Raw genomic sequence first — 14,320 nt, forward strand, 5'->3', positions numbered from 1 at the left:
TCCCGTGGGGAGGGGGGGGGGGGGGGGGTCGACTAAGAGCAGCATGATGTGCCGTGCAAGACGCTACGCTTGTGGGCGTGTGTGGGTGGAGGATGGGTGTAGCTTTGTAGCTCGGCAAGGATGAGTGTAGCTCAGTGGTTGAGTGTTTGACTGCCGATGAAGAGGTTGAAGGTTGAAATTTGTCCCTGTATGTCACTTTCGATAAAAACATGCTAACTGAATACATTATTGTTACTATATTATTATAAGAAATTATATCTTACTGGGGGCTGTGAAAATGGGATTGAGGGTTTGGGTTGTTGAGATAGTTGTTGATTCATACAGTCCGTTTTTTATACAAATGTATGTGAAATATATTTGATACACAGCATATATGAAATGTTTATAAAAATATTTTTTCAAACTTTATAAACTTTTTGTTCACACAGGTAGTGAAAGGAGATAATAGTTTGTTTGTTTTTGTAAATAAACGTTTTTTGTAAAAATGAAATTCTAAAAAAAAGTTGCCATCATTGATGAGGACTCCTGCAGGACTACTGTAGTCTAGGTTGAAAACATTTTTTCAACAAAAGTTTTGTAATGTTTGGGGGGGTTTTGTGTGAGCAGAAAAGTTTCTCAAAAAAATATTTGTGCAAATAAAAAATTAAAATAGTGAAATAAAACCACAAAAAAAGTTGCTAATTTGGACTCCAAAATCGCTAAAACGGGTTTGTCCTCCGGAGAAGCCGGCTGTGCTACTTTTTGCGCCTAGCTTCAGACCTGTCCCCTGAACCCCGGGTAAGTAACTTGACAATTGAGCAAACTAGGTCTAGCTCTACTGCTGTGTGGGATTGCTAGACCTATCCAGTACAAAAGGCGACAATACAGGGTGTTGATATAACAACCTGGAAACATAGCTAGGCTAGCTATAAGATGTTATCACCATGGCCTGTGCCTGTAGCGTTTCTGCAGCTGTCTGTTTGCAGTTTTAGCTAGCTAGCTATCTCCTAGAGGCTAATAAGCTACTGAACTGATGCCAAGTGTGATCGTTTGTCTTCTATGCTATCCTGCCATCTGCAGACAGTTAGTAATAGCATCTTCAAAAGTGAAAGAAAGTCATCTGAACCTGTACAGTTAGCAACAGACAGTAGCCTATATTTATCCATATATACCCTGACCTAACTAACAATTAGCATTGTGTTTCCTGCCCTAGATTAAAGGGATACTGTGTGCAAAGCCCTTTGAGAACAGAAACAAAGGATGGGGGTAATGAGATGGCTTTTCGTAGTGGCTCATGAATGAGTAATGATCCCTGAAGGAGATTCTGAGTAGGCCCCTTCTAGCGCTCACTGGGAATTATAAAAACATGCAAATGATGTTCTGTTTGGCGTCAGTGTTTGTTAAAGTGCCTGGAAACTACACCATGTCTGGTTTCAAGCCTTGTCAGTTTCTATGTGTTAACTTCATATTGATGTTACATGTGAACATGCAAAAGCTATTTCTTCTCATCAGTTTACAAACAACTGTCATCAACACGTGACTGTGCTCCATGGCTGTGAATAGCCCTCCAGAGTATTGTTGTATAACTTTATTGACTTTGTAGCCTGACGTGTGTGTATGTGCATGCCAGTGGGTGTGTTTGTGTGTGTGTGTGTGTGTGTGTGTGTGTGTGTGTGTGTGTAGAAGTCTCAGAAGGCTGCTATGTCACCAGGGGTGGTTGACCTTTGGAGAGCTTTTAATCCTCCAAGCATAAAGAAAGATCAACACCTCGAGTCCTTGTCTGTAGATAGAGATTTACAACCCCAACCTCATTTTTGTCACCAGCTCAGTGAACTCTTTCAGGGGCATTGTGGGATTATGAGTCTTACACTGCTATAGGACAGGACAGCCTGTTCCTGACTTATACAGCCTGTGGAACTTCTCTAACTCTATCTGATGCCACACGTGCTGTGGAAGGACTGCCTCCTTGTGACACCGTTCAAGCCATGCATAAAACGTGGCAAAGACAGTGCTGTTTTCCAGTACAGTACATGCAATACGTTTATAGCAGGCATGTGACCCGGAGAACGGCCCACTTTTAATATTTTTCTCACATGGGCTTTTTATTACCACTCCTTGGGCTTTATTGGCAAATGCACCAGTACATAATACAAACACTGAGTTGATACATTTTGTAGATATTTTTTTTCTTCTCAAAAGTTATAGGACTCTTGGTCTTTATAATAACCAATGGTCATTAATAAATAAACACTTTATTCAAAATTCGACAATGGCCAAAAAAAACAATTACTCCTGTGATTTGGAAATAAATGTTTTCCGTACAATACTTTGCTTTAAATCTTGGATGTGTTTCTCAGTGTTTTTCCATCTTTAACGTCGTGTGACACTGAATTTGAATTTATTCAATTGATTTTCAACATCCCTTATTCGATACAATGAGGTTTGTCTTAGTATCCAGCAGCGTATCCCCATTTCCTGGGGTCTGATTGGGCGTACAGTTGGTTGCCATGACGCACCACCGCCTGCACCACCGCCGCGGTGGATTTGAGTCGTTCCACCACGTGGTTCTTTGCCGCCAGGCCGTCCAGGATCCTCTGAAACCAGGAGAACACAGGAGCTGGGTCAGGCCTGCAGCCTACCTAACAAACCCTTACCCAATCACCCTTACCCAACACTCCAACCCCATCACTCTTACCCAACACTCCAACCCTATCACCCTTACCCAACACTCCTACCCCATCACTCTAACCCAACACTCCTACCCCATCACTCTAACCCAACACTCCTACCCCATAACCCTTACCCAACACTCCTACCCCATCACTCTAACCCAACACTCCTACCCCATCACTCTTACCCAATACTCCAACCCTATCACCCTTACCCAACACTCCTACCCCATAACCCTTACCCAATACTCCAACCCCATAACCCTTACCCAATACTCCAACCCTATCACCCTTACCCAATACTCCTACCCCATCACTCTAACCCAACACTCCTACCCCATAACCCTTACCCAACACTCCTACCCCATCACCCTTACCCAACACTCCTACCCCAGCGCCCTTACCCAACACTCCTACCCCATCACTCTTACCCAACACTCCTACCCCATCACCCCTACACAACACTCCTACCCCATCACCCTTACCCAACACTCCAACCCCATCACCCTTACCCAACACTCCTACCCCATCACCCTTACCCAGCACCCCAGACCTCCCCAACACCCCAATCCCAACATCCATACCTCTACCCAACAAACCTACCCAACATCTCAATGTGAACAGCCCAACACTGACAGCGTGTTCTAACCTTCTGGTGTAGAGTGTGAGGTAGCCGCTGCATGAGCCCTACCTGGTCAAAGTCCGGCTCAGCCACAGTGGTGTTGGGGTTCAGCTGGTTGTGGACTCTGGACGCGTTCACGGCTGTTTTCAGATCATACTTAAAGAACAAGGCGTTCAGAATCACCTTTAAAAAAAAACACATTTTAAATGTAAACACATGGGCATCATCAGTGGTCAGAGCATTTGGTTACATATTAAGAGGTTGCAGGTTCAACTCCCTCCCTGTACCTTGCTGTAGATAGATGGCAGATGTTGTGACTCACCTGGGCAATGGAGGTTGTGATCTTGGTTCCTCCGGAGCCCCCCACCACCATCTTCACCTTGTTGCTATTGTCAAACAGAATGGTTGGACACATGGAAGACAGGGGTCTTTTACCTGATGTGGAAATAAACCATAAAAAGCCAAGTTTAGCATAAAACCCCAGCATAGTCCAACCTCACCCTGATAACACCTCTCTTCAACACTATGCATAGTACATTATGTTGTGATGACTGGGATGAACGGTAAGTATCTTGTTACCACAGACAAATTGTCATAAGGGGTTTAGGAGAAAACCAACTGTCCCAAAATGACCAAAAGTTCAATATTACCAAGTTACTTTTTTTTAAACCAATGTACTTGGCATTTACATGACCTGGTCTGATGAAGTTGTTTGGCGAAGGCGGTACCCCATAGCCGTTGGTGATGAGTGGCGAGCTGAAGTCATCCATCTCGTTGTTGAGGAGGATCCCAGTGGAGGGGGACATGAACTTTGACCCCAGGCTGGGGAGGGACGGGGGGGGGGGGCGGGTGATCACTATCGCTTTGAATAAAACCATCTGCTGATCAGCCTGGTTGCCCACTTTGTTAAGCTAAATGAGTACGCTGTTTCACCATTTGATATGTCAAAGGTCACAGCACATCAAAGGTGACCTTTGACTTATGGAAAACATCCAAGGTGACCTTTGACTCACCCATCCAATCATGAAAGCCATCAGGTACATCCATCATTTTATCCAATAATGCTCACAAACCCATGCCCAACTACTTTTGTTCATAAGTGGTATGCATAAGTGTTTTGGGTCAGAGGATAGGTATAGGGTGTTGGGTCAGGGGGAAGGTATAGGGTGTTGGGTCAGGGGGAAGGTATAGGGTGTTGGGTCAGGGGGAAGGTATAGGGTGTTGGGTCAGGGGGAAGGTATAGGGTGTTGGGTCAGGGGGAAGGTATAGGGTGTTGGGTCAGGGGGAAGGTATAGGGGGTTGGGTCAGGGGGAAGGTATAGGGTGTTGGGTCAGGGGGAAGGTATAGGGTGTTGGGTCAGGGGGAAGGTATAGGGTGTTGGGTCAGGGGGAAGGTATAGGGTGTTGGGTCAGGGGGAAGGTATAGGGTGTTGGGTCAGGGGGAAGGTATAGGGTGTTGGCCAGGGGGTAGGTATAGGGTGTTGGGTCAGGGGGAAGGTATAGGGTGTTGGGTCAGGGGGAAGGTATAGGGTGTTGGGTCAGGGGGAAGGTATAGGGTGTTGGGTCAGGGGGAAGGTATAGGGTGTTGGGTCAGGGGGAAGGTATAGGGTGTTGGGTCAGGGGGAAGGTATAGGGTGTTGGGTCAGGGGGAAGGTATAGGGTGTTGGGTCAGGGGGAAGGTATAGGGTGTTGGGTCAGGGGGAAGGTATAGGGTGTTGGGTCAGGGGGAAGGTATAGGGTGTTGGGTCAGGGGGAAGGTATAGGGTGTTGGGTCAGGGGGAAGGTATAGGGTGTTGGGTCAGGGGGAAGGTATAGGGTGTTGGCCAGGGGGTAGGTATAGGGTGTTGGGTCAGGGGGAAGGTATAGGGTGTTGGGTCAGGGGGAAGGTATAGGGTGTTGGGTCAGGGGGAAGGTATAGGGTGTTGGGTCAGGGGGAAGGTATAGGGTGTTGGGTCAGGGGGAAGGTATAGGGTGTTGGGTCAGGGGGAAGGTATAGGGTGTTGGGTCAGGGGGAAGGTATAGGGTGTTGGGTCAGGGGGAAGGTATAGGGTGTTGGGTCAGGGGGAAGGTATAGGGTGTTGGGTCAGGGGGAAGGTATAGGGTGTTGGGTCAGGGGGAAGGTATAGGGTGTTGGGTCAGGGGGAAGGTATAGGGTGTTGGGTCAGGGGGAAGGTATAGGGTGTTGGGTCAGGGGGAAGGTATAGGGTGTTGGGTCAGGGGGAAGGTATAGGGTGTTGGGTCAGGGGGAAGGTATAGGGTGTTGGGTCAGGGGGAAGGTATAGGGTGTTGGGTCAGGGGGAAGGTATAGGGTGTTGGGTCAGGGGGAAGGTATAGGGTGTTGGGTCAGGGGGAAGGTATAGGGTGTTGGGTCAGGGGGAAGGTATAGGGTGTTGGGTCAGGGGGAAGGTATAGGGTGTTGGGTCAGGGGGAAGGTATAGGGTGTTGGCCAGGGGGTAGGTATAGGGTGTTGGGTCAGGGGGAAGGTATAGGGTGTTGGGTCAGGGGGTAGGTATAGGGTGTTGGGTTAAGGGGTAGGTAAAGGGTGTTGGGTTAGGGCAGGGGATAGGTATAGGGTGTTGGGTTAGGTCTGCTGGGTATGGGTAAGGGTGTGAAACCACAGATGGAAGCGACTTGGTTCCTACAAGTGGTTGATGGTGCTGGTGATCGCCACGGCACTGCCGTCCTCCGCCACCACGGAGGCGTGAGACGTGCCGTGGTCGTCGGGGACGAAGTACTCCGGCTCGTAGTAGCTTTCCGGCTGCGTCGTGTCGTCTGTGATCTTCTGACGGATGTTGTTGGCAAAGTAATCTGAGGTAATATTTTGGATGAACTGAGAAGGAGGTAGAGGATGAGAGTCTTAAAGCAGTATCAGAGGTTGACATAAAGAGGGAGATTTGCGGTGTCGGTGTTGACACTGAGTGTAGAGGAAGCACCCTGGACTTACATCCGTGATGTTGAGGAAACCTGGATCACCCAGAATGCTTCGCTTTGCGTAGGCGAAGCGGAAAGCCTCGACAATGCGATGGTAAGTCAGGATCTTTTTCTCATCACTTGACACACTGTCAGGGCTGAATTTGTACCCTGAGAAAAAACAACAACTTTGTATTAATTCTGTCAACAAAACCACCAAAGACCAGCTCTATAACTCTAAATTGGCTGGGGACAGAATTTCAACGTTTCAAATTGATTCAGTGGAAAAGTGCCATCTCTCTGTTAAGACTCAAAAAGACTGAGAATTGGAGCGGTTTTAGCTGAGAGCCGAAGTGGAATGAGGGTTTTGTGGGGAAGGAGCAGGAAGTGGGGGTTTGGGGGAGGGAGGGAGATTGGGGTGTAGGATTTGATGAGTTTCAGCTGACAGGCAGTAGCATGAGTCACACTGCACAAACTTGGAAGGGTCTGGGAATTCTTGCAAGCGCAAGATCCACCCGCATTCAACTGTGTCCAATTAAAGGTAGGTATTGGTCAGATTAGTCTGTTGAAGGCAGGGGGTCGCACAGAGTGGGTGTACAGACGCAGGAAAGGAACACTGACAGAGATTCATTATTCAGGAATAAAGTTATTTCTAATCCCCCAGTCCAGTGACAGACACTGTCACTGGACTGACGATTAGCAGAGAGGAACAGTCTGGGTGGTGGCAGCCGACTCACTTTCCATAAATCTACAGCCGAAACTGTATACCCATCACTCTCTCTCATGGTTCAGTAGGAATGTCATCCATAATTCATTCCCCAGACGATTTTATCCAAAGCAACATACAGGGGATATTTGAACCTGCAACCTCTTGATCTGCAGTCAAAAGCTCCAACCACTGAGCAATACTCGTCGCTAATAGAAAGACAGAGACAGACAGATTCAGCATCTTTGGGGGACGTTATGAACATGCCTCATCAGGACTAACACGGTGCACACAGCACACTGAGATGATAGGCTCAGGCAGTCCCAGAGCCAATGAGTGAGTCAGCATCATCTGCTGACATGAACCTTGCTGACAGAGCAGCGCCCCGCCGACCAGAGACAGGCTCGTGCTTGACGATGCGGAAAACAATCACCTCGGCTACTTAATTGTTTTCTTCAAGCGCAGCTGTCTCATCAGAAATCCAATCGAGAGAGAGAGAGGGGGCTTTTCCGTTCCCTGGAGTATAAGCCATTACTACCAGAATGTGTACAGGGGGCGATAGACATAGCTCAGTGGTGGAGCATTTGACTGCCAATCAAAAGGTTGCTCCCCCCCACCCCTACCTCAAACGTAATGTCTTTGGATGTCAGCTTCTCGAAAGTAAACAAATTAAGGTGTCTTCGTCAGTGCCCCCTGTGGGCCAGGTCTGCGTTTACCTTTCAGGATGTTCAAGATGAGGGCAAGGACTGCGTTTACCTTTCAGGATGTTTAAGATGAGGGCAAGGACTGGGCCACTGGCGGGCGCGTTGGGCATAAGCATGGTGTACTCCCCCACTTCCACCCTGAGGGGGTTCTCCTCCAGAAGGGGCTTGTAGTCTCTCAGGTCCTTCAGAGTGATGATCCCACCTAGAACACACACACAGAAACCAGGCAACATGTTGTGAATCATTGCTAGAGCAAAAAGGAACAGGTCTTACTTCATCTTTTATTTTACAAAACAACAAACTATCCATTCATAGATTGGCCTGGATTATCTAAATAGATTATCTTTATGGCTTTCTGATACAAAAAAGGGTTGTTATGAAAACAAAGAGGTGATTGACTGGAGGTTTGAATAAGAACCTGCTGCCTGGATCTCTCTGGTGAGGTTCTGAGCCATCTCTCCCAGGTAGAACACATCCGCACCTCCCTCTGCGATCCTCTCATAGGTGTCAGCCAGCTTGATGTACCTGATGGTCTGATTCTCTTTCAATACTTTTTTGTCGGGGCCACAAAATACCTCACTGCAAGAGAGATTGTGAGTAGTTGGGGTCAGATAGTGGTAAAGATAAACAGGAGATTAGAGAGTTAGATACCAGTGTGCTTAAAGGTTTAAGAAACGGTGCGATCTGGTATCTTGTCCAAATCGAATAAAACGTAACATACAATACAAGCACTTTTTTACAATAACAAGCAGTGTCAGTGGAGACAGATGAACAGATAGATAGATAAACAGACAGACAGATAGACAGATAGCTATGCACTTTATAGCAGTGCATCAAAACAAGTAAAATAAAAACACCATTAGCACAACCGACAGCAGTGAGGAGATCTGATCTCTCACCACAGAGCCGGGTCCCTGGCGATGGTGTTTCTGTTGCTGTTGAGGGCCGAGGCCAAGGCCCTGCCTAACGGAAACCCCTCTCGTGCCAGCTTGATGCTGGGCAGGAAAAGATCCTTCCATGGCATCTTACCATGGCGCCGGTGTGCCAGTTCGTACCCACGTATCTCCCCTGGCACAGCGATGGACAACCCTCCTGTCATACAGAGGAGAGATTGTTAGTGGTAAAAAACAATTAAAAATACTAATTTGTTCATTCAAACAAACATACCGATAAACAGCTCTTGAATAATGATAAAGAAAAACAGATGTAATCTAAAATGCTGCTCAGATACTGCTACCCACTCCTAATAAATAAATAAATAAACTCATTTATCAGATGTTATAATCCAAAGGGATATGCGGGTGTGAATTTGACTTCGACCTCTTGATCGGCAATTAAACCATCTAACCACCGAGCTACAACCATCTCCCCTCTTATCTCTGCGGCTCATGCTGAAGGCCGTCTTTTTCTCCCTTTAAGGTTACAGACGTCAAATCATCTCTTTAAGGATTATGTAACTAGTTATGCATTACCTTTCCGGGAAAGGTCAGTGCTGTTACCAAACATGTTTTCAGAGGCGTTGTGAGGAGCCGTCTCTCTGGCGTCTATGGTCTCCACCTTCCCTGTGACGTAGTCAGACACATCCACACTGTACAAGGTACCTCAACATCCTGTTGACTGTTTACATTTGATGTTTCGTTCGTTTAGCTTCGAGTTGGAGTTATCCAAAGCAACATACAAATAGAGCATATGGTGTATAGGGCTAACACTAGGCCAGTTATCTGGGTTCCAGTAGTTGAACTGGGAGGCCAGGGGTTAAAGGTGAAGGCTGAGACTGTACCAGTAGTTGCGTTGTAGATGGTAATGAAGTGTCCACCTCCTATGCCGGCGCTGTGAGCGTTCATCAGCCCCACACACAGCATGGCAGCTATGGACGCATCCACCGCTGAGCCCCCTTTCTGGAGGATGTCCCTGAGGATGGCATTGTGTACACGCACACACACACACACACACATGCAAGAAAGACACATGCACGCATACACACACACACACACACACAGAGACATAGAGCAAAGACACAAACAGAAACACATACACATACGCATACATAGAGCAAAAACACACACAGAAACACATGCACATATACATACGCACACGCACACATGCAAGAAAGACTCACACACAGAAACACATGCAGACATCCATACACACACACACACACAGAGACAAAGAGCAAAGACACACACAGAAACACATATACACACACATACATAGAGCAAAAACACACACAGAAACACATGCACGTATACATACCCACACATGCAGACATACACACACACACACACATGCAGACATACACACACACACTCGCAGACATGTACACACCGACAGTCCCACATGTACACATCCACATCCATTCAGACATGAATATCCCACACGTACACACGCCCCCACACACACAGACACAACGAAGCACACAGTTTTAATCAAGGGAAAAGGCAAGACGGTTTGCAGACTGGCTGAATTACAATAACAGAAGCTTCAATGCTGGAGAAGATGAAGCGGGGAATTTATTTGTGTACGGAAGCAAAACTACTCTCCAATTTGGCATCTGCTATTTCCGGGCCTTTTTAAGTGACACTTTGATTCTTGCATTTAATCTTAATTTTACAGGACTTTCTAATCAACTGTGTTTAAAAAAATTATGTTTATGTTAAAATAAATAAAGATATGGACTGTGTCTTTGTGCGTTCATTAGCTCAGTTACGACCTGACATAGTGTAGACTATAATATATTGTTTGTGATATATTATAGTATATTATATATATATATATATTGTCATATATGTAAACGTGTCGTGTATTATCGTAATTCTGACCTGCCTATCTCGGAACACGGGCCAGCGTCGGCGGCCACGGCCGCTCTGGAGAAGGCCTGGTCAGTGGAGGGGCTCCTGGTGTCCTCACTGAAGAACACCCCCACGAACGTGCCCACGGCCGCCGCCAGCAGCACCAGCAGACCAACCACCACAGACTTATGGACCATGTCTCTGTTAGGGCACACACCGTCAGGTCAACCTGGAGGGAGGGAACCAGGAAAAAGGTATATATTTTTTATAAAGGTGTATATATATATATATATATAATATATTTTTATATAATATGTTTGTATATATATACTAAAAATCTACACACAAAACCTACATTACTTCTGCCAGTCAAAGTGCTATATTTATCAAGTGCACAGTATAACACAATTTTGTTCTGAACAATGACATTCTTAACTCATGGCAAGCAAGCCACAGCAAAGTAGTAGGCATAAAAATACATATAAAATTGTTGAAAAGAGTCACAAGTCACAGCAAGAACAGCAAACATGTCATTAAAAACACCAGCAGCGGGTCCCACGTGCAACAGAAAAACAAGACAGTTAATAATCATCAAACAACTGCGAGGAAACTATCTCCTACTCCATAAAAGACTAGTTAAAAAGAGCTTTTATAACTGAAACGTCACGCTATCGTTATGGAGGCGCAGCGAGTTTCCTTGTGAAGGCCAGGTTCTCGGCAGAGTGAAGTTGGTATACTGCTTTCTAATCAGTTGATGAACTAATAAACCATAACGCAATAATCTGAATAGAATATTTAAATTATTATTTTAATAAAAATGATCATTGGTAAGATTACAACAGGTTATTAGCTGTTTGGGTTGTATAATACTGTTAATCGCAGATGCTGGTCTCTGCTCTTGGGACTAGAATTCCTGGTACCACAATTATAATAAGTCAGTAATCAGTAAACTATCATGGTAAGAGTGTCAGAGAAGCTACCGAAATTCACAGTGTTCCCTAGGCCTGTCGATGATTTACATATTCTATTCAACACTGTTTATTCAGATTTCAGCCTTTTGGTGCTTGTCTCTGGATCATGAAAAGTTGAGGAAGTGAAGTGACACTGCGTTCACTCAAGTCATCGTTACAAGATTCTTTGTTCCATTTGACGTTGAAGTCATTTAGCAAACACTTTTATCCAAAGTGACTTAAAAATAGTCCATGCCAGTTTCTCTAACTCACACATTGGGTATACATGTACTTCAAGTAAGACTGTGACTAACATTGAGTAGTAAATAGTAAATAATTCCCAGTGGCAGAATAAAGTTCTAAAATGATGAAACTGCTGTGGAAAGTTTCTCTAGGGAGATCAGTGCACAAGAGCTTGGATGTTCTCCGGAGAAGGATCAGGAGGCGGCATTAAAAAGCGTCTAAAGACTCTGGCAGGGGGCCCTTGTTGCCTCTGTGGCGATTTAAGAGACCGCCATTGTCCCCAGCTGATTACATCCCAATGTAGCGTGTGCACGCGAGACCACGCTAATACAACACAGTGAGCTGTGAGTCACAGCAGACCAAGCCAATCCTTAGATTAGAGAAATAAGACGAGAGCAGAGCCAGCCTGACAACGGTGCAAGGCGACCATTTTGTAATGGAAGACGTCAAAACTCCGCCATAGAACACTGAGGGAGAGAGAGAAACAGAGAGTAGTGTGGGATAGTGGATAGAATCACTTCCAGAACCCTTTGTGATGGTCACAGTCTGTACAATTGGTCTGTTCCTATTAAATTGACAATGCTCATTCACATGCTGGGGTCTGCTACTCTGCTCACATCCGACGCTTCAACAGCCAAGTCAGGAAGCAGGCAGACACACACACACACCCCCAGTCTCCCACGCACCATCCTGCCTGACTGCTTTCCTGCCAAGGGGATCTGCTGCATGCTAAATGACCATTCTGCATATCACACTACAGCACATGTAGGCATGGCAATGTGTTTCTGTGTGACGTTCGATGAGAAGAAATGCAAAGAGTTCAATATCAGAAAAGAACAGTAGGTTTCAATGCACTGTAACTAAATGTAAAATGGCTAAATTAAAAACTGAAAATGGCCGCATAGAGAGGAAAACAGGAAAGCCGGCACAGACACCTGATGAAATGCGATGTTTGTCCAATCTCAATCAATCATACACAATACTTGGATATGAACATGTCTCTCTGGTAAGCATTAACTGAATAACTGTCGGAATTTAACCATCACAAAACTGTAGAACTAACCACTCGTGATACTTGATACTTCTGCTGAACTTTCTCAGCAAACTATTTATAATTCTTTACTAAATATACACAATGTCAAATGTGACTGTTGTCAGAATGTTTCTGTTTGTGGGGATCGCGTCCTGTTCTTTGCATGGCAGCCCTACAGTGCTGGATGAGAACAGGACTTCAGTGTAGTGCAGTACGTCCTCCTGTGAAGCCTGTGCTTGCCTGCAGCAAAACTAAATTAAACCAGCAACACAAGAGACTGGAATATCTCAGCTCCACAACACATCCTCTTCCCTGGCTGCTGTTCAGATCCCCCTCTCCGCCACCCCCCCCCCTCCACCCCTGCCCTGTCCAAATCCCCCACATCAAAGCATGTAACAACACTGGACACTTCATTAGGTGTACAGCAGCACAGGTGGTCCGGATGTAAACACATGAAAAGGATCAAACAGACGGCTCTCCCCACATCCATTTTGTTTGTTGCAGGAGTAGAGTGGCCCCTTCTCCCTCAATCCCCCCCTGAATTCAAACCCCAAAACGATTGAGTCGTCCACCTGGTCGCTGCGAGAAAATGTCTCCCCTACCTTTCTGTCTCCTGGGCCTCTGCAGTAGACCGGTGTTGCTGTTAAGCTCCTCTGGTCAGGATGAGATGTACAAGATGTACAAGACGCTAAGCAATACACTGTAACTCTTAATGTGTAACTATTACAATGCCATTAATCTTTAACCTCCCGCTCCATAAACATACCTGCAGTGATCACAAGTGAAAGAAAGGAGGACAAGTGCTACTGAAGGCTGGGTGTCACCCTGCCCCCACCAGCAGGTGCCCCCAACAGCCCCCACCTGCCCCCACCTGCCCCCACCTGCCCCCACCTGCCCCCACCAGCCCCCACCCGCCCCCACCAGCCCCCACCTGCCCCCACCTGCCCCCACCTGCCCCCAACAGCCCCCACCTGCCCCCACCTGCCCCCACCAGCCCCCACCAGCCCCCACCAGCCCCCACCTGCCCCCACCTGCCCCCACCAGCCCCCACCGCTCATATGCTCAAATTGTTTGAGTTGCTGGACTTGATGGTTCTCACAACTCATTGTGTCACTTATTGTAGCATTGTTGTTTGGCCACTATTTAACACCTTACACAATTGTATTTGCTCATCACACAACACTTTCGACAGGGAGAGTTATTATCTGTGTTCATAATTATCACACCAAAAGCAAGCATGGTTTACAGTTTGAATGATAGCATGGGGTAAAATTTGAATCAATTATCTATTTTGTGTTTTTAGGGATGGTTTATCCTTAACTAAACAGTACAGAAAAAATTAAAGATTCATCCCACAGATTACTACATATGTTGGTGATGATTACACAAAAAAAGATTAACTGATAATGTTTGTTTTTTAGAAACCTGATTTGAATGTGTAGCAAGGTACCACTCTCTGTGGCTTGTGTCATGTGCTTGTGACATATCAGTCAGTCCTTGTATGAACAAATCTTGTAATGATAAATTGTTTACATTGTTGCAACATCCACCGCAGGTTAATATACAGATGTTAGAAAGATGTTTTGTTTACAAAAAAGCAACAAAGTTAAACTCCAATTCTTCTAGGCATATCTTTTTTCGTAGATGGCTTTTAAATCAAACTGCACAATCAAACTGTATGGCTGGAAATCCCCCATTAATGATGGAAGATATGGA

At 45.9% G+C, this 14,320-nt stretch overlaps 1 protein-coding gene across 2 annotated transcripts; it reads right to left on the reverse strand.

The window, feature by feature from the left end:
- Positions 1-2,178: 2,178 nt before the first annotated feature.
- On the reverse strand, positions 2,179-10,575 carry LOC146236915 (glutathione hydrolase 1 proenzyme-like). Of its 2 annotated transcripts, none has more exons than XM_084687220.1 (12): positions 10,409-10,575; positions 9,370-9,500; positions 9,062-9,151; positions 8,489-8,681; positions 8,008-8,168; positions 7,642-7,791; positions 6,214-6,350; positions 5,912-6,099; positions 3,965-4,092; positions 3,593-3,705; positions 3,340-3,453; positions 2,179-2,573 (listed from the first exon to the last, which is right to left on the reverse strand). In XM_084687220.1, exons 1-12 carry the CDS (start codon positions 10,573-10,575, stop codon positions 2,427-2,429), a joined length of 1,719 nt encoding a protein of 572 aa, XP_084543346.1. In that variant the 3' UTR covers positions 2,179-2,426. The 2 variants fall into 2 exon arrangements, with proteins under 2 accessions (XP_084543346.1, XP_084543347.1); XM_084687221.1 differs by having other exon boundaries at positions 9,062-9,146; positions 9,365-9,500.
- Between the last annotated feature and the right edge of the window lie 3,745 nt (positions 10,576-14,320).

Source organism: Hypomesus nipponensis, chromosome 22 (genome assembly GCF_054491055.1).
Source record: "Hypomesus nipponensis isolate SF chromosome 22, ASM5449105v1, whole genome shotgun sequence".
Classification (NCBI taxonomy): Eukaryota; Metazoa; Chordata; class Actinopteri; order Osmeriformes; family Osmeridae; genus Hypomesus; species Hypomesus nipponensis.

What these genes read in the sequence shown, in the direction of transcription:
- LOC146236915 (XM_084687220.1), bottom strand. Translation starts at nt 10,575, where the DNA reads ATGGTCCATAAGTCTGTGGTGGTTGGTCTGCTGGTGCTGCTGGCGGCG. An exon ending in ACCAGCACCATCAACCACTT is followed by an intron (nt 4,093 to 5,911) that starts GTAGGAACCAAG and finishes GTCCCTCCCCAG; the next exon opens with CCTGGGGTCAAAGTTCATGT. An exon ending in TCACAACCTCCATTGCCCAG is followed by an intron (nt 3,454 to 3,592) that starts GTGAGTCACAAC and finishes TTTTTTTTAAAG; the next exon opens with GTGATTCTGAACGCCTTGTT.